Genomic DNA, 22,973 nt, shown 5'->3' with positions numbered 1-22,973 from the left:
AGACATAACTCATACGATCAAATTGTGATAAAAGTAGCCAAAGATCTTGTGGTCTGGTGGCACCCAATGTCCCGTTTTACACTCCTGACTCTTTGTGTTTCAGTAGGTTGAGAAATTAGTTATGAACAGATACTACATTGTAACAGAGTCAGTAGTATTCAAAAAAAAAATTTGTGATAAAATATATATTGTAATTAAAGTAATATTTTTCAAATAGAAAAATTAAAATTAGTAGTTGGTACTACATTGAAAACATTGTTTGGTATAAAATATTACTAATTTTTGTCCTTAAAATATTGTTTGGTATAAAATATTACTTTAATTAGAATATATATTTTAATCACAAGTTGCCCTTCATTTCTTCACCAACCACTTATATATACAATTTTTATTAAATATATATATTCTAATTATTTAGTCTAATTTTGTACAACAAACAATGTTTGGTTAAAGTAAAGAGAAAGATAGTGCATTATTAGAATAATAATTTTAGTATGACATTCATACTTTCTAGTGTGATGATTAAAAAATAATATAGTTTAACTCTTTTCTTTTACTGAAAGAAGAAAGTTATATTACGTAAATATTATTATATTTTAATTATTACCACAAATGAGAAAACACTTATAATTTTTTTTTTAAAAAAAGTAACGTCATATGAATTCCTTTTATGTATACTAATTTGATTGTTATAATAATAATAATAATAATAATCCCCCACTGAATTGTAGGCAATGATAATAATAATAATAATAATAATAATAATAATAATAATAATAATAATAATAATCCCCCACTGAATTGTAGGCAATAACAATAACAATAATAATCCCCCACTGAATTGTAGGCAATGATCAAATTTTTGACATTTGAATATTTAGCTTCAATAGTCCACAGTGACTGTTCTTCCTAAAATGTTGCCGACAAGCTAATGTTTATTTATTTCAAAAGGTGTTCCAGGTCTTTATCCGTCCGTTTAATGATTGATATAAGTAGAATTAAACTCAAGTTCTCCCAAAAAAAATTTTCACAAAGAAAGCTCACTTGTCACTTAAATTATCTATTGAGTTGCTGACAAGCTAATTAACAATATGATATATATGACATATATGAGGACAATTGTATGTTCTACCTAAAATGTTGGTGACTAGCTAATTAACAATGTGATATATATGACATATATAAGGATAACTGTTCTACCTAAAATGTTGGTGACAAGCTAATTAACAATATGATATGACATATATTAGGATAAATTTGAACATGTAGTCTTCTAAGGCAGCGCTGTATAGGTTTTCAAAAAAAAAAAAAAGGCAGCGCTGTATAAATCAAGGAAAGCTCATTTTTTTCCAACGATTAATAATATTATACTCAGGCCAACGATTGACAATTCCAACATGCACGCAATTTACTTTTCAAGAAGAAAGATAAGCTCAAACTACCACTAAAAGCTACAAATCATCCATCACTTATATATCATTACTATTGCTTTCACGCTGTCATTGTGTTTTTAATACAATATATTGTCTTTAGGGAGAATATATTCTAATAAATTCTTTCTGGGGAATATCATTCTTTAAGAAAAAGGTAAAACAATTATGTGAGACCATCTCATGAATTTTAATCCGCGAGACAGGTTAGATCTTTAATTTGATTAACGAGGTCAAAGATTCGACCCATTAATTGATAATTTGACCAATTAATCAAAGATCCGATCCGTGAGAAGGTCTCACACAAGTGTTACTAGGGATGGCAATGGGTCGGGTGTGGGTCGGGGAGGGCAACATCCATCACCCGATCCACTTTACATTTTCTCCACCACCCCCACCCCCAACCCGCATCGGGTAGACTTTTAATTTTCAAAACCCACCTCCACCCCACCGGGTGCGGGTGCCCACCACTTATCAACTTATTATATTTTTCAAAAAAATATTTAAATTACTTATACATAATAAAATAAAAAAAATTCATTAGTTATACCTAAAACATAAAATAATAAAAATATTTCAATATAATAACTAAATTGTTAATTTTTAAAAATAAACTTAGTAGCTTAGATATAAAAATAGTAAAAAGTTACCCAAAGTTATTGAAAATTTTATAATTAACTATATACTAGTACTACTTATTTTAATATTTTATATATATACACACACATGGTGGGTCGGGTGGGGTTCTAGGCGGGTTTTGTACATAGAACCCGAATCCAACCCGACCCACAGCGGGTTTACTTTTTTAAGACCCACCCCCGACCCACCACCCACTATCACCCAAAAAAACCCAATCCATGCGGGGTGGATTCAGGTGGATATCCACGGGGCGGATTGAAATTGCCATCTCTAAGAAAAATAGTTCATTTATAATTTTATTTATTATTGTTTTAAAAAGATGATTAATTATGGCAAGCAAATGAAAGTTAAGGTTATAATAATATGAAAAAATTAAAAGAACATAGAATTAATTGATTCGAAAATAATATTTCTGGAAAAATAACAAGCACAAAAAACGAAAGGGTTTTTTGGGTAGGTGATAAGCTTGAGTCATGTAATGACTACACTATCTCACACGAGTTAAGCCTGTTCAGGCTCATTTAATGTATGCGAGAGAGAGCCTCTATGCTATACAATTCAATAAGCCTTAGAAAAGCTCTTGTATAAATAGTGGTGCAAACCCATTTTCCAAACTAATGCGAGACAAAAACTAATTTAAAGTTTTTCCCTTCATTTTTCAACTTAAATGGGTCAACTTTGAGAACCAATTTCTCATTCACCCATTATCTGTTTTGAGCGTACAATATATCGATCTCTTTGTCTAACTACGAAAAACCCGAATACACTTTTACCTGACCCAAATCGTAAGTGAACCCCACATATATTTGTACCACAATATAGTCACTTAAAATGTCATTTAATGCTATTTTTCCAACAATCCCCACATGAATGAAATTGATTTTCGGGGTTGTTTTGAAATAAAATAAAAAAACAATTGTATTCAATAGGAGTAGTTACTCTACATAATGCTCTAGACAGAAAGTAATGAAAATAACCAGGATAAATAAAAAATACACAAGATATTTTTTATTGTAATTGGAAAACCCATCCTACTCTGCAGGGCCACGTCCAAAACTTTATACTAAAGATCAAGTGATGTTCTTACAAGTACAAGGTTCAAATGATTTGCAAAAACTAGGTCTACCACATATTTTTGACATCAACTTTATGCATGCAGCAACTTTGCAAGAAAGTTTCAAAAATACAACTTTATACAATTTGAAGTTTCTTCACGTATCGTTGTAAATAAGGTGCCTATATTTTAATCCTCAATCTTATTTGTAAGATAGGTCGAGTCTAATCAACATGCAAATGTCATACTTATATGTCCAAAAATAATATATTAACTGCCAACACATAATTTAAACGTTGTTTTGAACCATGATTTACAATACAAGGTAAATCTTGGTCCATAGTATAACAATTTTGTGACTCTGTGAGCCGTCAACGTGAGGAAGTAAAAGATCAGACAACTTTTCAAATCAAACACCTTAGAGCATTATATTCCTATCTATGGTTATTTGAGGGGTTTATGTTAGAAATAATCCAAGTGGCATAGGAAAAGAGAGGAGAGAGAGGAAGAAGGAAGCATCTGCAAGTAAAAGGTTCATGCTACAATTAAATCTGACAAATTATTGTACTGTGGGTGCGTGCACTGCACGCGTCAGGCGCACCTGACGCATTGATTTATTTATTTATTATTTTTTATATATTAGATTTGTTTGTTTTTTTTTTATCTCCTCCCATTTTCTCTTTCTTAATCACACTTACAAAAACTTCTCAATAACTGTGAAATAACTCCATTGATAAGGATGCTCTTAGAGTTGAGGACCCCATATCACATCATCTCATTATATACGACATAAGGATGTGGGGGTCGGGTTAATATGAAAAAATTATACTTAATTATACTTAAAAATGTAATATTAATTAAGAATAAAATTTTGTTACTTATAAAAAAAAAGTGTAATATTTTAAAAAAAAACTGTAATACTTTTACATTTTGAAGTAAAAGCATATATTTCTAATCAAAATATTACACTTTCCTTTATAAGTAATGATGACAAATGTTTGTTACTTATAAGAAAATATGTAATTAATATTAATGTTGACAAATATTTATTACTTATTCCCATATAAATAATAAATAGTTTATTCTTTATTAGTATTACATTTTTCAATATAAGTATTATATATATATATATATATGATGAAGAATACAGAGTATAAATATAGTACAAAAGCTGAACCGCTCTAAACCTATTGTGAAGGAAAAAATATATATATACTCCGTAACAAATTAGACTAAGCAATATTGACTATTCTGAAGGAAAATAAATTGGACTGAAATCCTTGTCAATCAATGTCGCACGAACACCCTGCATTATAGGGAGATAATGACATTGCCACAAGCTGGTTCCTAAAATTGATTACATCATTTAATAGAACTTTTCCATTGCCTTTTCCATTGTCTAAAACTACAACAATTATAAATAAGCCTATGGTCAAAAGGGTTATAATCACGGACTATGCTCAGCAAATACATTTAATATGTCACACAAAATAAATAATAATATCTTAAAATTGAAATTCTAGCTTGCAATTTTATAATCACACTATAAACAATTTTGGATTCTTTTTTTAGTACTAAACAATCATGGACTTGTGCGAACAAAAAATATGTTTTAATTTTTTTTTAAATCATTAAAAAACCATTTTTCGAATTACTTATATATATATGTGTGTGTGTGTATTAAACACTTTAATTATAATGATAAAATTAGTTATTTACACACAACAACAACAACAATAATTGCACATGGAATGAAGAATAAACACAACTACGAGTATCCTCAAATAGTTAATGAATGGATTTTTTTAAAATGGATATGAATAGATTTTTTTTTTTTATTTCTTCTCTTTGTATTTTCTAATAGTGATCAACAATATTAGCTGAGAGTGTATCCATAAGGATCTTCATCTAATCTATGAATTTATTACATGCACTCCTTAAAAAAAAAAAAAACAAAAACAAAATTAAACTCATCCTTCAGATAATGGATCTTCAGAAATTTATTTATCACCAAATTTAAGAAACAGTTACAACGTTGATGAGAACAAGTTGTTAAAATGTATGACTACGAACATAATAATTACCCTAGCATAACTCAAGAGGAGTTGCTCATATAGGACTGTCTTATTAAAAACGCACAGTTTGTGCTATTAATACATAACTAGAGTGGCAGCGGATCTACGAGTAGACCAATAATGTGAGGCTTCAAAACCTTTTCAGGACAAGTATACCCATCTTGGTTGTGCTGATATGTAACAAAAATAATGCAAGTAAGGTTGAAAATGCGTAAGAGAATCTCAGAAGAAACAGGCGTTGGTTGAAGAAGTCCCTCATTCAAATCTTTCAATGCAAGATCAGCTAATTCTTGAAACTTTTCCATTGCCTTTTCTAGTGATACGCCATATTCCTTCATGTAGCATTCAATACCAGTTGTAACTTGCCCTCTTTCTTTTTCACCCTATTAAAATATATCCAATGAGTAACAATAATGAATAGAATTAGTTGAAAAATGGGACACACAGATTAGCATATATAAATAAAAATATATAAATAACATAGAATAGAATATTTCATTACATCAAAGGTGGCTATGTCATCGATGAGTCTGCATATCGTGACGCCTGCTTCAAGAATTTTAGGATTTTTCATTAACCAATTGAATGCTTGCTCATCAGCTGACTTCAACGTATAGCAAGATATTGTGGACAGCAAATAGTAAGCGGAAGTAGCGAATGCGTTTTTTAGGTATTCAGCAAATGCAGGCTGGTGTCCTTCATTACTAAACCATTTGGATTCAGTAAAGTAGCATCTCACAAGTTCCTTCATCTATTAGCAAACACATAGGTTAGTTAGATCAGAGTAATCAATGCAAGTGAAAATACACATTAGCCCTTAGCTAGCAATTAAGCTTCCAATAAATCATCATAATTATACTATACGTACCCGTTCCCTTCCATGTTGAATGGCATATGATCTTCCTTCCTTTGAAAGATCCTTTTCATCGTTCTCAAAAAGGTCTAGCATAGCTTTATAGCTAATTTTCATATAGTTTGGCAGGCGATTCATTTCGTTAATGTCCCACCTGAAAATAAAAGATGTAAATTGGGATAAAATTAAAATGAATGGCTTCTGATCTGCACATGCACATTACTTGTCAATTAATTCAAAATAATTAATAATATAATATATAACCTTTGTATGACATCTGTGTAGACCTCTAATTCTTCTACGGTACCATAAGCATCAAACGTGTCATCCACAATTGAAACAATTGAAATATTTTTGGCCAGTATGACTCTAGCCTTAGAATACTGAGGCTGAAAGTATACTCCTAGTGCCCAAAAATAACATTCAACGGCTCTATCTCTTGCATAAGGAAGTGTTGCTATTAAGTTCAAATCTTTCCACCACCTACACCAGATGTACTTAATTAGTTCAACAAAGCCAGCTATATATGTATAGTAAACTAACAAAATTAGCTATAATATAATATAATATGAATGGTAGGTAGGTAACAAGTTAATTAATTAAATTATATCAAACCTGGAGACTTCACTGAGCTCTTGCTTGTGCAACATCTGCAGCAAATTAAAATCCAATTTGGCAAAGCGGAGCAACTCATCGTTCCTCGACGATTCGTCTTCTTCTTGGTACACTGAAATGAAAAAGCGCGTTTCCACTCTGGGCAGACCGGTGTGAAATGGCTGATCCAGCGCGTGCGTCACCAGCTTTTCTAAAGTGCTGTTGGGTTTTAGATTTGGTAGTGCAGATCGGAGACGAGTCTCCGCAAAAGCGGTAACGCCTTCTAAAACTTCGTCACTGCGTGTTCTCACGTACGAAGCTTCGTACAAACTCAGCAGACCCTTCACATCAGATGTGTCTTTGAACTTCCCATTCCCGTCAACAAAGTTACTGAAAATATCTGCATTGCAAGAATTCATAATATAGATTAGGGGTACCTTGGGAGAATAATAATTACTTAATTTAACTTGTTATAGTATATTAATTACCAGTAGAAATGTTGTAACCATGTTTCCTCATCACTCGAAACTGAATAGCAACAGTTTCCAAGTCATTCAAGTGTACAGGGTGGGTATAAATATGCCGGAGTTGATCATCAATCTCTTTCTCAAAGTGATATGATATTCCAAGGCGTTGGAGCAAGTTGATGATTCTTATTTTCTGGGCCACATCACTGCTGCTTCCAGAAGCAATGGTCTGCAACAGCGTAGCCCTTGTTTGCTCCTTCAAAACCTCAATCTCTTTTGCATATGCTTCAGCAACCTGCAGTAATTAAGTATATATTCATGCATGCAATTAAGCTATGTATGCATGTAAATTAAAGCAGTAGTAATGTATTCAATTATTGAGTACCTGATCGTCGATGGAGGATGAATGGAAGCCATAATCACCCCATAAACTAGGAGAGAACTTCACGAAGGGGCGTTCGATAAGGTTTTCCATTTCGAGATGAGAGAAGGAGTGCAGAGATTGAGATATATTTAATTATTATATAAGATGATCGAGGCTGGTGAGGAAATGAAGGGCAGGGCAGCAGAATTTATACTACTCCGCTCTGCCGGCTAATCAAAACTACCGGCTACCGGCTACTGCCACCAATTGGGTGCATTTAGTACACAAAACTGTTTCCCATTACTATTTTAAAATTTTTATTCTTAAATTTCGACTTTAGTTTATTTTTAATTATATTAATTATTGATATATTTAGTACTCCATATTTAAAATTTTGTATTCTCTAGACTATTTGAAATGGGAATTTTAATTTATGAAATTATGTTTATAATTTAAAAATTATTTTTTATTTAAAATTGAATTTAAAATTATAATTATAAAGTTGAAATTATGGACCGATGTAACTCTAGAGTTTGCAAGAAAATTAATTGTACGCACTAATTCTACCATATGTAATGATTTAGTTGGGATTGAGTTCACCATAAACAAGATATAAATATAAAGAATACTTGGTCGAAAAATAGTGATTTTATTACCAAGACACTCATATATATATATATATATATATATATATATATATATATATATATATATATATATATATACACACATATATACATACTTTCTCTGTCCCGTTTTATTTGTCATACTTACTATTCATTAGTCAAACTAACTCTTTGTTTATTTTCTTTATTATTTTTTCTTATTTTTAAATTGATTTTTTGTGTTTAATAATACTTTTAGTGTAGTTCTAAATATATAAATTTTGTATATTAATACTAAATTAATATTATGAAAAATTGGATTAACAATCACTTGGCTTGAATGCAAGTTCGAACTTGAGTTTGAGATCGAGCTCGAGCTCGAGCTTGAACAAACAAGCTGCTCGAAAATTTCCGAGTTCCAGCTCGAGTATCAGTTCTCGAACTCGATCGAGCTCAAGCCACCCAAGGCTCGAGCTCGGCTCGGCTCGTTTACACCCTAGACAAGTGTATGACCTTGTTTATGTTATTCTTCATTCTTGGTCATACATGATGTGTTCCCTAGCTACTACTTTAATCAGCATTGTTCACCATTTTGTTCTCTTCTTTTAGGCTACCATGATTTTTATTCTTTTTAGTCAAAATCTCACCAATAAAAATAAATTCCTCTTGAGTCAAAATATTCCCAATAAAATAGTCTCCTGGGGCCGTTATGTCGTCTGCTTCTCCTCCCAGCCGTCTTTTTTTATTACTGCCGTTTCTTTTATTCTGTCGTGTTTGCGTAATTGCGTGTTTCCACAATCCCTGCTGCCCTTTTCTTTTATTTTCTTTATAGCATAAATATTTGACCTGACCCCACGCTTTGATCTGCCAAATTGGAGTCCAATATTAGCTTAACTTATTTGTTTGAGCACTTAAACATTAACCGGATGATTGATTGAAAGAAATGAATTAAGTGAAAAAAGAATTATAATTTGGTTAGAAAAGAAGTGATTTAAAGACTAAAATGCCCTTATGTAATATTAGTGAAGGGCAAATATGTCATCAAGTTTGGATTGAACCTGTGACCTTTCACTTGGAAGGGCCACAACTATGCCACTTAACTACGAATTAAGCGTCAATAAAAAACAATTTTTTTAAAATCATATTACAACACTAATTCTACCACGAGAATGGAAAAATTAACATGATGAGTTTGGTTATACAATATACATGCATTTAGTGGGGTCACTTAATTTCCGAAGTCCACAGTCCTGCATTTTACTAAATGTTATTGACAAGGCAGATCCAAAAATGAATTAAAAAATGTTAATAATAAAATATCGAATATCGATAATATGGTTCAAATACATAGTACATTATAAGTTACAATATAATGCTTATGATGAATTATAAGATAGTTAAGGCGGAGTCAGAAATATAATTTAGTAGGGCGAAATTTTAAACCACTTTGAAATGCCACAAAAATATTATTTATGACAAAATATTCTATTTATATTATATTTATAAATATCTTTCTTTTAATTAGATCAACTTTAAGTTTTTTTATTTTTAAACTAATTCAATTCTGATGAATTTTGTAGATTACATTGACCAAATGATTCATAGAAAAATAGAATTTTAAAGGTCATTTGTCATGACTAAATCAAAAAATAAAAAAGCTAAAATAAAGTTTCTTCTCTCTCGTGGAGGTTTGAAAAGGAAAATAAAGTAAAATGATATTGGTTCTGTTTGGCAGAATTTATTTAAAAGCTTATAACTTATTTTAAATAACTAATAAGCTCCCTGTTTGGTAGTGTCTCCAAAATAAGTTAACTTTTTTTTTTTCATTTTTATCTTTATTATTTTAAATAAATGACATACTTTATCCCTCTCAATTAATACTATGTAAGCATTTTATTATTATTTTTTAAAGATTATTATTTTATATATATATATATATATATATATATATATATATATATATATATATATATATAGAGGATAATAAACTAAGCTACTTTAATGTTTTTTAAAAAAAGAAATAAACAAAGCTACTTAAACATTTGTTGATTTGTATATACATTATATTTTTATATATAAGTTAATAATATTATATTCCACCCCTGGTTATTGACAAGCTAACAAGATGACATAATATTATGTTGCCAACTTGCAAGGTAGTTTTGGAACAATTTTTAGGCTGTGGAAATCAAGAAAACCTCTTTCTTTCTTCCTAAGGTTTAATAATATTATGTTGCCAACTTGCAAGGTAGTTTAGTTAATCACAAAGGTAAAATTTAGAAACAATGTCTCAGGATTGAATATCACTAGTGGTAGTGTAGAAGCGAATTTTCAAAATGAGAGGCTCCTTATGCGCAGTATTTAAATATCTAACTTCTGTGTTCAACCGAGTTACAATGATTTACATCTTTCCAATGTCGATTCGGGGCACAGGGCGTACTTGAGATTGAGAATTCAACCTTTTTGAAAACAACGATTAATGTTATTATTCCGGCCATTTCTGTTATCTCCAATGCATTCGTTGTACATAAATTCCAGTGCATTTCACATCAATATTATGCAATGTTGATGCTCTATTTAAATTATGTTTAAATTTTAATTTAAATATTTTTGCTTATTTTAATAATCCTTTTTTAAAAATTATACTCATATTCTATTTAAATTTTAATTTACTTTTTATACTAATTTTTTATTTTTTTTTATTTGCTTTCCTAATTTTGATTTAATTTTTATGCTAATGTTTATATTTAGTAATTGTAATCTGTTTATTTTAATATTCTAAAACTTTGATAAATTTCATATTTTAAAAATTATGTTTATTTGATATTCTATTTATATTATGTTTAAATTTTAATTTAATTTTTGTTTATGCTAACATTAAAATACTTTAATTTTAATATTTTGTAAAAATGATATTTCATTTATTTAATATGATAATTTTAATTCAATTATTGATGAAAATTTTTTATTAAGAATATAAGTATGGAAGTAAAATTTAAGAATATATAATTCATTGGTAAATGTATCATCTTCCAATTGTAGCACGTGAATGGACAAAATAATTGACATCAGTTTGGTTATACGATATATTTAGAGGAAAATATAATAATCATCTTCCACAGTGACTGTTCTACCTAACATGTTGACAACAAGCTAATTAAATTAACAAATATATATATATATATATATATATATATACCTATACACACACGGGTAACACTTATATGTTAGACCATTTCATGAGTTTCATTCCGTGAGGCGGGCCGAATATTTGATTAATGGGTCAAGTATCTGATTAATGGTCGGATTTTTTACCTGAATAATTAAAGATTTTACCCCTCTCACAAATTGAGACCGGTGAGACAGTCTCACACAAATTTTTGTCATATATAACATATTTAAGTATAAGGGGATGTTTTTTCAAAAAATATATATATATATATAAGGTGATGTTCTACCTAAAATATTGCCGACAAGCTAATTAACAATATATATGATATGACGTATATAATGATAACTGTTCTACCTAAAATGTTGTGGACAAGTTAATTAACAATATGATATGACGTATATAAGGATAAATTTGAAGTTGTAGTCTTCTAAGGCTGCGCTGTTCAAATCAAAAAAAAAAAAAAAAAAAAGGCTGCGCTGTAGAAATCAAGGAAACCTCATTTTTTTTTCCAACGATTAATAATATTATACTCAGGCCAAAGATTGACAATTCCAACATGCATGCATTTCACTTTTCAAGATGAGCTCAAACTACCACTAAAAGCTAGAAATCATCCATGAATTAAGGGTCAATATGATACAATTTTTTTTTATTAAGAAAAAGCATATTACAACAATAATTCTACCACGTGAATAAAAAAAAAAATTGACATGAATTTGATTATACAATATATATTTAATGGGGTCACGTTACTTCCATATTCCACTGTCCTCCCGTTTTTTAACTAAATGTTATTGACAAGCTAACAAGATGACATAAGGAATAAGTTGAACAACATTTACTCATTCTTTCTTCCAACGATTAATAATATTATATATCCAATGCATCAGTTGTACATAATTTCAATGCATTCCACATAAATATTATGCAATGTTGATGCTCTATTTAAATTATGCTTAAATTTTAATTTAAATATTTCTGAAAATTTAATTTTTTTAAAAAATTCTATTCATATTATATTTAGGTTTTAATTTACTTTTTGTACTAATTTTATATTTTTTATTTGCTTTCCTAATTTTGATTTAATTTTTATGCTAATGTTTACATTTAGTAATTGCAATCTGTTTATTTTAATATTATTAAACATTGATAAATTGCATGTTTTAATAATTATGTTTATTTTGATATTCTATTTATATTATGTTTAAATTTTAATTTAATTTTTGTTTATGGTAAATTTAATATACTTTAATTTTAATATATTTATTTTACTATTTTTTAATTTTGATATTTTATTTATTTAATATGATAATTTAAAATTAATTATTTCTTCTACTTTTTATATTAGAGTAATGTTAGATGCATGGCCTTTCTATTTTTCTCCTCCAATCCATCCGTCATGATATGACTTTAGTTAATTGGTTACTAAATTCTCTAATTAGTGGTGTTCCAGCCAATTAATAGACATTCAATGAATGAAAGTCATGTCATGAGGAAAAATTCATGAGTAAAAAACATTTTCCTTTATACTACTCCGTATGCTACTTTTATTTTATCTTTTTCTCTTAATATTATATTTATGAGTCATTTCCATTTTTGGTCCTACTGTTATTGACTTATTGGGGAATTGTCAATTTTAGTTCACTTCATTAATTTTTGCCACATTGCGGCGAGTCTTATTTAGTCTTTGCCACTTTTAGTCCACCGTTAAAACTTTCGTCAAATAACCATCCAAAATAGGGGTATTTTGATCTTTTCATGCTTTGATCTCCTTTACCCCTTGTAGTGGTTTTCCTTACAGATTTTCATCCAATGAAGAGGTCCGGCAAAAGCCATGGCTTTGTAATGTGGCTGACATAGCTTTCGTCGGACCTCTTCAATGGATGAAAATGTGTAAGGAAAACCACTGCAAAGGGTCAAGGAGATGACCAAAGTATTAAAAGACCAAAAATACCCCTATTTTGGACGGCAATTTGACGAAAATTTTAATGGTGGACTAAAAGTGGCAAGGACTAAATAAGACTAGCCGCAATGTGGCAATAATTAATGAAGTGGACTAAAATTGACAATGTCACAATAACAGTAGGACCAAAAATGGAAATGACTCTATATTTATTTACTATATGTTTTGCAATGTTACTAAATTTTTGGTATTTTTATATAAAAAAAAAACACGGATTATTCTATAATTCTTTTAATTAATTATCATATTTAATTTTTAAAATTTATTATTATCAATATTTTAAATAAGTTGCATTGTATGCCAAAGGCCTTGTGGTCAAGCGGTATGAAGTAATTCTCCCAAGTAGGAGGTCAAGGGTTCGTCCCTCAGTGGGGACAATGTTGACTTTGTTGGGCTTCTGTAGGTTGAGAAAGTATATGGACACATACTAAATGTAACAGGGTCGATAGTATTCAAAAAAAAAAAGTTAGGCCTTTAATAGGAACTAAAAAATGTTGATGTAATTATTTGATGAAATGAATGGTTTAGATTTTAGTAATTTTTATTTTCTATTTTAACCTCTATTATGTCATTTACTTTCCCTAAATACCCTTGCAACTCCATTACTGTAAACTTTATTAACGGAATATTCTATTAATTATTTATTATTTCTTAACTTACTCATTGAATTTCATAAGGAAGGTGTTAGTTTCGAACCTCATTCAAATTAAAGTTGGCATAATTGTTGAACATATACTATGAATATATTTTAGTGTATTAAAAAACATAGAATATAAAATTTAACATGAACTTTAGTTAAATAATTAGCTAAATTATATACATAGCATTAAAAGTTGAGCATCAAATATTACAAATAAGAAATCTTGAAAATCATGTTCTTACAATTTAAAAAAAAAATCTATGTTAAGTTTTTTCTTTCTTTTTTTTTCATTTAATTAAATCTTCTTTTGATTATTTAGGACAAGACTCAATATTTTAATTATGCTTTTGCACTATTGGGAATGATTTAGGTCATTATGGTATTAATAATGTTATATTTTAATTGACAATAGTCAATAGTGTTTGATCACGATATTGAAATGTATGATATCACTCTACAAACTAACTCCTAGTATATATACTATAAATGATATTGTCAAACTTGCGCGACCTAACTACAAAATTGTTGATCAGAAATATAAGTACACTTGGACTTTAAATTGTAGGACTATTGTCCAAACAATTGATAATGATGACACTCCACTAGCTCTAATTGAACAAGTTTACACATCATTCTCATAATTTTATCAAAGCTTGAAATCTTTTAAAGAAATTTGTAAAGTTAATTTTTACTATATCATTATAACAATATTGATTGTAACCATATATTTTAAATTAATTATCCTCATCATCTATTGACATACAACAATTGTAGCAATTGTTATTGACAAACTCCCAAAATAGTTTGTCTTAACAACGGATGGAAAAAAAATCAATGACGCCATTGTTGTTGATGAAAAGTAAGTTTCTCACTCTATTACTCTTAATAAATTAAATAAATTAGTAGCTAAAAACAAAAATAATATATATGCATTTCTTTAATTTAGAATTAGGCGTCTACAATACCTTTATTAAAAAAACTCATTATCGATAAATTAAATAAGAGAAATAATTTAATTAGTTATATTGTCTTTGTTACATCATAGACGTCACTTTAAAGGTAAATTGTATTTCTTTATTAAGATGATTTGAAATGTTTAAATTTTTACTACATTATCTAATATTATTCCTTAAACTAGGGATTTCTCTACCCATAAAAGAACTCATTCAACAATAATAGTAGAACCAAATGAACCCTGAACAGAACACCTAAATGACTGATATGTTTTTGTGTTAATAATAATATGTAAATATTAACTTGATCATTATCTTACATAGCTACATTTAAAACTCATTATTAAAAGTGTCAATGTAGCGCAATAACATCGCGACACACTTGACACATTAAAAATATGCCGAGACTACAACAATGATGCAATCAATTTGGCAAATCTAGAAAATGAAAAAATTTTCAAAATAGTCATCGTTGCTGCTTCCATTGTTCTTGTATGTAAAATACTTATTGTGCATTCATTAAATACATTAGAACTAATATAAATTTACAATTCATTTCATCTTCTAGACTCAACTTGCTTAGATCAAAGGGAAAATCAGTATCGACCTTAACAACAAAAACACTTGATATATAGGATGTAGCCACTGTTTAAAAAAGATTTATGCACAAAGTGATAAACAATTAAACTTCAAGATTAGTATCAATTCAATAAAAAAAATATTTTTAAAAACACACACATGCTCACACACAAAATCAATTAATACACTCATTCATGCTGGTTCCAAAAATATGAACTTGAAAATGAACATGTGTAAAATGGATGTGGAAATTGTTGATGAAATTGGACATGTATATTGCGACATCAGTACTCGGACTACCTGCAGAGTTATTGTTGTACTATCAAGTAAACAAGTTATGAAAATAGAACAAGAGGTACTACTCATGGACCTTCTACAACTATAATAAATATTAGGGAAAAGTGTCAAATTGGCCCCCTAAGTCGGGTGGATAGTGCAATTAGGCCCCCTAACTGAAAAAAGCTCCATTCAAACCCCCTAAACCGGCAAAAAAAACACAATTGAGTCCTAAATGACTTGTTTATCAGGTCAAATTCAATTAGAGGGCCAAATTGCACTATCCACCCAACTTAGGGGGTCAATTTGACATTTTTTCATTTTTTATTTTATTTTTCAAAACAAATATTTTATTTATTTCAGTTCAAAAAAATATTTTTATTTATTTAAAATATTATTTATTATAAATAAAAAATTAAAAAAATTAAAAAACAGCCACCGGCCGTTTAAAAATTTGGTCCTACTGACAAATTAATTTGTAGAATTCGTCCCCAAGTGTTGGCCATATGCATTTTCATCCCTAAGTTATAATTGATGTTGCACTTTTTTTCCGTTTATTAATAAAACATTAGGGACGAAATTTACAATTTTAGTATAACTCAGGGACGAAAAGTGAACATAACCAACACTCATGGATGAATTCTGTATTGACATTGCATCTTTCGTCCTTTTGTGCTCACTTCTCCTTAAGAGACGAAAAGTGTAATTTTCTATTTTTTGTTTTTTTTAATTATTTAAAATAATTATTTTTTAATTATTTAAAATAATTATTTTTAAATATTTAAAATAATTTTACAAATTTTTTTATAATATAAAAACAATTATTTAAATAATGTTTTTGAAACAAAAAAAACAACAAAAAACAAAAGTCGGGACTGCCGACTTTTGTTTTTTGTTTAAAAAAATATTTAAAAATTATTTATAGAATACAAATTAATTTGACAGTATGACCAAATGTGATACAAATTATAAAGTTTTGCACCTAATTCAGTCCAAGGAGTAGTAACTTGATAAACAAGTCATTTAGGACTCAATTGCACTTTTTTACCGGTTTAGGGGCTTGAATGGAGTTTTTTTTTTCAGTTAGGGGGCCTAATTGCACTATCCACCCGACTTAGGGGGCCAATTTGACACTTTTCCCTAAATATTAATATTTTATTCAATACTTTCACATGAAACATGTAGCGGGAAAATGACCACTGCAAAATATTAATAGGCGCTTACAAGATCAAGAATTCGTAATACAACTAATTAAGATACCAGTCATATACACAACAAAGCAAATCCACAGCTTCCTACACCATAATCTCATTGCATGACGTTGTCATCTATGCCACAACCCGTAACCCAATTGCAAATGATATACTATCAACAAAAAAGAAGATGACAAATAGTGAAGATGGAGACAATGACAATGCAACCCAAAAGAAAATTAAGAAGATTTAGAAAAATTTAAACCAAAATTAATATTTATTTAGACTATCGTGTTTAGACAGTATTTAGACTATCAATTTTACAAAGTTGCAAACATTTACCTTAGTGACAATTATAATGAATCTTCTATATTGTCTTTCATTCATATACTTTAAATTACCTATTTAAATAAACAAATTCAACATTCAATTATCTATATATGAACTTATCATACATAATCTTGCATTGATATATACTTTGAATTACTAATTTAAATATAAATATTGAGCATTAGTCTATTCACGCAATGCACGTATAAAACTCAGTGTTGCAAAAGATTTTAAATTTGTTATATTTTAAAAATTGAAATTTTAAAGTGAGGCACCTATCATGTAGTATGATGATATTTCAGTTACCATTTGAATCAAATGAGTGGTCATAAGTTTCAACCTCGATTATAAAAGCTTAAATTCTTTGAGTTAAAAATATTTGTAAAGTATAGAACAAGCTTGTCAAACATGAGAATTCACATTTCAGTACCCAAACAATTATTGAGGAAAACTTTTTTTAAGATTGACAATATAAAATGGCTGCGCTGTAGAAATCAAGGAAAGCTCATTCTTTCTTCCAACCATTAATAATATTATAATCAGGCCAAAGATTGACAATTCCAACATAAGCGCAAACTACTACTAAAAGCTGCAAATCGTCCATCACCTATTAATGTTGGCCTGTTGCTTTCATGCTGTCATTGTGTTTTCCAATACAATATATATATATATTTTTGAAAACTCCAATACAATATATTGTCTTTAGTATCATTCTTTAAGAAAAATAGTTGATTTATAATTTTATTTATTATTTTTTACCAGAATGATTAATTATGGCAAGTAAATAAAAGTTATTAAGGTTATATTATGTAGAAAAATTAAAAGAATAGATTAGATGCAATAATGTCACAATATAGTCAATTACTAAAAGTGAAAATTACTGTTTAGAAATTGAAATTTCAAGAAAAAAAATTACTTTAGTTATCAAATATGATAATTTGGTTGGCGGCATGTTAGTGTAGAAGTGGATTGTCTAAATGTTTGTAGCTCCTGACCTTCTGCTTTGTGCATAGATCAACGAATTTGCTAGCCCATTTCCTAATGAGGGCGGCAGATCCTCAGTCTAGTCCATCTGTATGATTTTCTTTTGTTCCATTTTGTATGTTGTTATGGCCAAATTTGCATTACATAATTATATTTGGAAGAATTCGCAAGATGACATGATATTTAATGTGTTTGAGCAGCATCCAGATTACATACTGCCATATGAACTTCTAGATTCAAATAGTAATATCTCCACCAACGAAAATTTAAGTGAGATCTCTATTGACATGAATGCGATTAGCAACAATATTGATTCTTCATTATGAGATGCTAGATCATGATTATGCTAATAGTTTCATTTGAAAATGTTAAATTTTAATATGTAAACAAACCTATTTAAATTTAAAACTATTTAATTATAAAGATGTATGTCCTTTTTAATCTTTTTTTCTTTTACATATCAAAAAATTAATTTTTTCAAACACTTTTAAGTATAATTAACTAATTTAATAGTTCTTCAGTTTTCAACTTCTAACTTATAACCTTTTAGCTAGGTTTGTCAAACATACCCATAATCTATAAATTCTCAACATCAACTAACAAAATCCTGTATGCCACTCCAATGACTTTCAAGTGTTTGGTAGAAAAAAAAAAAAAAAAAAAACAACAAAATACTTGAAAACTATAGGATTCAACCAATTAATGGGTCTATATTCTAGAGTGGCCATTTTTGACTACTCAACAACCGTCTTTGACAACATTACAAGAAGACATAAGGAATAAGCTGAACAACACGTACCATACTTGTAACAATTTGGTTCTACCAATCATGTCAGCACAAGTTTAGCTTACTGGTTTAATATATAGTATTTAAAAAAAGAGAGTAACGTTTGAAATTCGGCACGACAGTGTGTGGATTATGCTCAAAACAAACAAATTCCTTGTGCGATTATTATTTGTAAAACGAAATGACACACGAAGAAAGATTGCATCAAGTGGATCGAGAAGAAAAGAAATCTATACTCATTTGTTTGTTATAAATCTAGACGCTAATACTAATTCATTGATGGATTGATTTGATTTACAGGATATATTTGATACAACCAATGGAAGTAAGCGAACCATCTTATCTAGAAACAAGATTGGCTCAGCAGTTAAAACAATTGGAACTTGCACTATATTATTAAGAAAATTGATTTGTTTTTGAAGTTAGAAAAGACCTTTTATGTAGGTTTCAGTTCCACGGCTTATACCATTTGGGATTCCAATTTAATAACAAGGATAAAACCTTTCATGGCATACCTTGGATTAATCCTCTTTGCGGAAAAGGAGTGCGAGATACATTGAGGCCAAGAAAGCTTGAATGAGCTGGCTTTGTGTTGAATTCGATCTCGAATGCTGTGGAGACATGGTGAAGACAAGCTGGATGGTAAAGTGGAAGAGGTGATATTCTTGCAATTACTAAAATATTCTTGAATTTAACAGCACATAGATGGAAATTAATGCAAAGGATGGAAAAACTACATTGAGCTTAACTGTACTCATTATTTTATAAGTCTCCATTCCAAATTGAGGTGAGATTTTATTTCGCGGTATGCATATATAGTAGTAGATGATGAGATGTATATTATTAACTGCACGCTAGGAGGCCGGGCGAAGTAGGAATCAAGAAAAGATCGGTGTTTCTTCCTACAGCTACTCCGGGCTTCTCTTTCATGTCAAATGTATGAGCAGTAATTCCAGGAACGAAGTTCCAATCAAAGTGGTACAGCAAGTGTGCTAAAGGAGACACAGTATTGGCAAAACCAAACGTAAGTGCTGGACATATTCTCCTTCCTCCACCAAACGGCAAAAATTCGAAGTGATTCCCCGTGAAGTCAATTGAACTGTTTTCAAATCTCTCGGGTATAAAGCTCTCTGGATCCTCCCAGTATTTGGGATCCCTGCCATTCGCCCACACATTAATTAACACTCTAGCCTTCTGCGGTATTGTGTATCCGCACACAACAGTTTCTTCCGTGCACTCTCTGGGAATTAACAAGGGAGCCGGAGGATGACACCTCAAAGCTTCTTTGACCACTAACTTGAGGTATTGTAACTGTTCCACGTCATCTTCCTCCAGCTTTTCTTTCCCTCTGAAGATTTCTCTCACCTCCGCTTGTGCTTTGGCCAGCACCCTTGGATTTTTCATCATTTCTGACATTGCCCACACTACCGTAGTTGATGATGTCTCGGTTCCTGCTCCAAACATATCCTGCGGCATATGATCCAAAAAATTATTTAGTTAGATAAGAATGAATTGAAACAGTACACCCAAAAGGTATGTAGAACTAAGAACAACTCACACTCGTTCACATATCTAAATCTAAGGGATCAAAAATACTAATTTAAAAAAAAATATAATGACATTTTCGTACATAATTGGACATCAAAGTGCAAGTAACAATTTCATATAATGCACCTAAGTAGAAGTAAAATGTACACTGAGCATCAATATTGGTGACTCGGCGAAGTTAACTCTGCCAAACTCGACAGAGTTAATTCAGGCCAGTCGGCCTTGTTAATTTTTTTATTATATTTAAATTTATTTATTTATTTATTTATTTATTTATATAAATGAGAGAAGTAATATATATACACAATATATATAATATAATATTTTACATACACCACACACATGCACTAACTTTTTATTTTTATACGTCGTTGCGTAGGCTACGCCTAGGCACTAGGCAGTAGTCTACCGTCCGACTGGCGCCTACCGCAACCATGGAAAAACTTTATTATCAGGTGGACGAATATTACCATGGTAAATTACTCTTACTTTTAATTGATTTTACTTGCAAACTTGCACCAATTATTTACACTTGTAACACATTTTTCTTGCACAAAAGTTCAAGTTATTTTCAAAAATGTCACCGATTTTTTTAAAATTACATATGATTCGTTGAATCTCAACATGTGAATGGCTGTGAGTGGTTCTGATTTCTTTATTGGCAACCGTTCTCACTTGAGCATGCCCATATATATATATATATAGAGAGAGAGAGAGAGAGGTTGGATCAAGTGAGACGATCACCCTATTTATATGAGATCACATATCAATCATCCAATTAAATTTAATTAATGGTAGGCAAGCATTGAATTTAAAAATTCATTTATATTAAGATATATTTAATACACAGAGGGTGACATAGTAATTTTAGTTACTCCACCCTTATCAATTAATTCTATATTATATTAATTAAAATAGGAAAAGCTGAGGAATGAAGGATCACATACTATGATTGTGGCTTTGATGATGTCGTGGGTGATAGGCCGTTGAAGGGTACCGTTTTTCTCAAGTTTGATGAGGACATCAACTATATCTTCACCCCCTAACTCACCACTTCCCTGGTTGCCACTTTCTATGTTCTTTTCGTGCTCTTTTATGATGCTCTCAGTAATTGCATCTGTTTTACGGTGAACATTAAGGATCCTTTTCTTGTTCCCGCAGAGGCCGTGAAGAAGCTTCCAGGAGGGAAACACATCTGCAAACTCGAACCCTCCTAACAAGGCTGATATCTCATCCACTAGCTCAAGTAACTCCTCTCTCCCAATGAATACCTTACCTATTATTATTAATTATATATATGAGATTCACCGTACCAATTCAAAAGAGCACGTACTATAGAAATTTTAAATATAAAAATAAGAATTAAACAAAAACTTGCATATGTGAAACTGTCTAGAGATCTTTATTCGTGTGACGAATCGGGTCAAGATGAAAATGTACTATTTATATTAAAAAAATATAATCAGTATAACATTTTTATATTGACTCGAGCTGTCTCACGAATTAGATCCCTGCTGAAATGAATCTCACACCCAAACAATTAAGTTGCCAAGCACCCAGATATCTTACGTACGTACCCAATGTGGATCTGCATATAATGGAGCTAGTAAACAAGGAGATTCTCTCAGAGAAATTGAGTGGGCTCCCCAAAGATGAACGGACGTGAGTCAATAGACGATGGATCTCATCGCTCCTGATGGAGCTGAAGGAGCGGATAAGTTTGGCGTTGAGGACCTCGGTCACACATATTTTGCGCATTTGTCTCCAGTGATCTCCGTAAGGAGAGAGCACAATGTCGGAACGATTGTAGAAGAGTATTTTGGTGGCCAAGAGTTCTGGCCTGCTCGCAAAAGCCAGGTCGTGGGTTCTTAGGAACTCTTTCGCCATCTCACGCGACGACACGATTACTGTCGAAACTTCTCCAATTTGAATGTGAATGAGGCCTGAGGAGCCGCCGTACTTGTTGGCTAAATCTCTAAGGACGTGGTGGAGGGGGCGTGAGCCAGTCAAGTGGAGCAAATTCCCAATGATGGGCAGCTTCCACGGCCCTGGCGGCAGAGTTTTTGCCTTTTTCTTCCATTGCGTCTGGACTAAAATGAAGATTATTGAAAGAAACAATAAGGCAAACGAAATGAAGAAATTGATTGCGGCCTCCATTTTAGAGAATGAAAGAGCTGAGCAAGCCGGCTAGCTAGCTACCTTATATTGCCTCTTGAATTGTATTCTGTGCAAGCCCAAACCTAGCTGCCCGCACTTATATACTATGTTCATGCTGGAACAACTGTGTCGACCATACTATAAAATAATATACATTATTCAGTATTAAAATAATATACTTTTAGTATATTAAAAATGTACATTATTCGTATACTACTGAATTGCAATACTTTCAAAATTGTTAATTACATACCTTCACTATTCAATTTTTATCAATTTTAGTCACTCCAGCCAAATTGGCGGTCAAATT

General features: G+C 30.3%; 2 protein-coding genes across 2 annotated transcripts; both read right to left on the bottom strand.

Annotated features, from left to right (window-relative positions):
• Positions 1-5,099: 5,099 nt before the first annotated feature.
• On the bottom strand, positions 5,100-7,642 carry LOC116007092 (vetispiradiene synthase 3-like). Its single transcript, XM_031247679.1, has 7 exons — positions 7,498-7,642; positions 7,134-7,407; positions 6,667-7,045; positions 6,316-6,534; positions 6,067-6,205; positions 5,701-5,949; positions 5,100-5,581 (listed from the first exon to the last, which is right to left on the bottom strand). The coding sequence occupies exons 1-7, from the start codon at positions 7,585-7,587 to the stop codon at positions 5,285-5,287; spliced, it is 1,647 nt and encodes a 548-aa protein (XP_031103539.1). The 5' UTR covers positions 7,588-7,642; the 3' UTR covers positions 5,100-5,284.
• Positions 7,643-19,629: 11,987 nt separating this feature from the next.
• On the bottom strand, positions 19,630-22,726 carry LOC116007672 (premnaspirodiene oxygenase-like). The gene is made up of 3 exons (XM_031248409.1): positions 22,084-22,726; positions 21,454-21,782; positions 19,630-20,425 (listed from the first exon to the last, which is right to left on the bottom strand). Exons 1-3 carry the CDS (start codon positions 22,661-22,663, stop codon positions 19,802-19,804), a joined length of 1,533 nt encoding a protein of 510 aa, XP_031104269.1. The 5' UTR covers positions 22,664-22,726; the 3' UTR covers positions 19,630-19,801.
• Between the last annotated feature and the right edge of the window lie 247 nt (positions 22,727-22,973).

Source organism: Ipomoea triloba, chromosome 15 (assembly GCF_003576645.1).
Source record: "Ipomoea triloba cultivar NCNSP0323 chromosome 15, ASM357664v1".
Lineage (NCBI taxonomy): Eukaryota > Viridiplantae > Streptophyta > Magnoliopsida > Solanales > Convolvulaceae > Ipomoea > Ipomoea triloba.
The sequence above is the reverse complement of the archived record's forward strand: the minus strand, read 5'-3'. Positions and strand labels throughout refer to the sequence as shown.

Bases quoted from the DNA above. Each gene is read 5' to 3' on its own strand.
- LOC116007092 (XM_031247679.1), bottom strand. From the start codon at position 7,587: ATGGAAAACCTTATCGAACGCCCCTTCGTGAAGTTCTCTCCTAGTTTA. The intron at 6,206-6,315 runs GTTATATATTAT...TTTTATTTTCAG, and splicing joins TACACAGATGTCATACAAAG to GTGGGACATTAACGAAATGA. The intron at 5,950-6,066 runs GTACGTATAGTA...GTTTGCTAATAG, and splicing joins TTCAACATGGAAGGGAACGG to ATGAAGGAACTTGTGAGATG.
- LOC116007672 (XM_031248409.1), bottom strand. From the start codon at position 22,663: ATGGAGGCCGCAATCAATTTCTTCATTTCGTTTGCCTTATTGTTTCTT. The intron at 21,783-22,083 runs GTACGTACGTAA...TAATAATAATAG, and splicing joins TATATGCAGATCCACATTGG to GTAAGGTATTCATTGGGAGA. The intron at 20,426-21,453 runs GTATGTGATCCT...CATATGCCGCAG, and splicing joins TCATCAAAGCCACAATCATA to GATATGTTTGGAGCAGGAAC.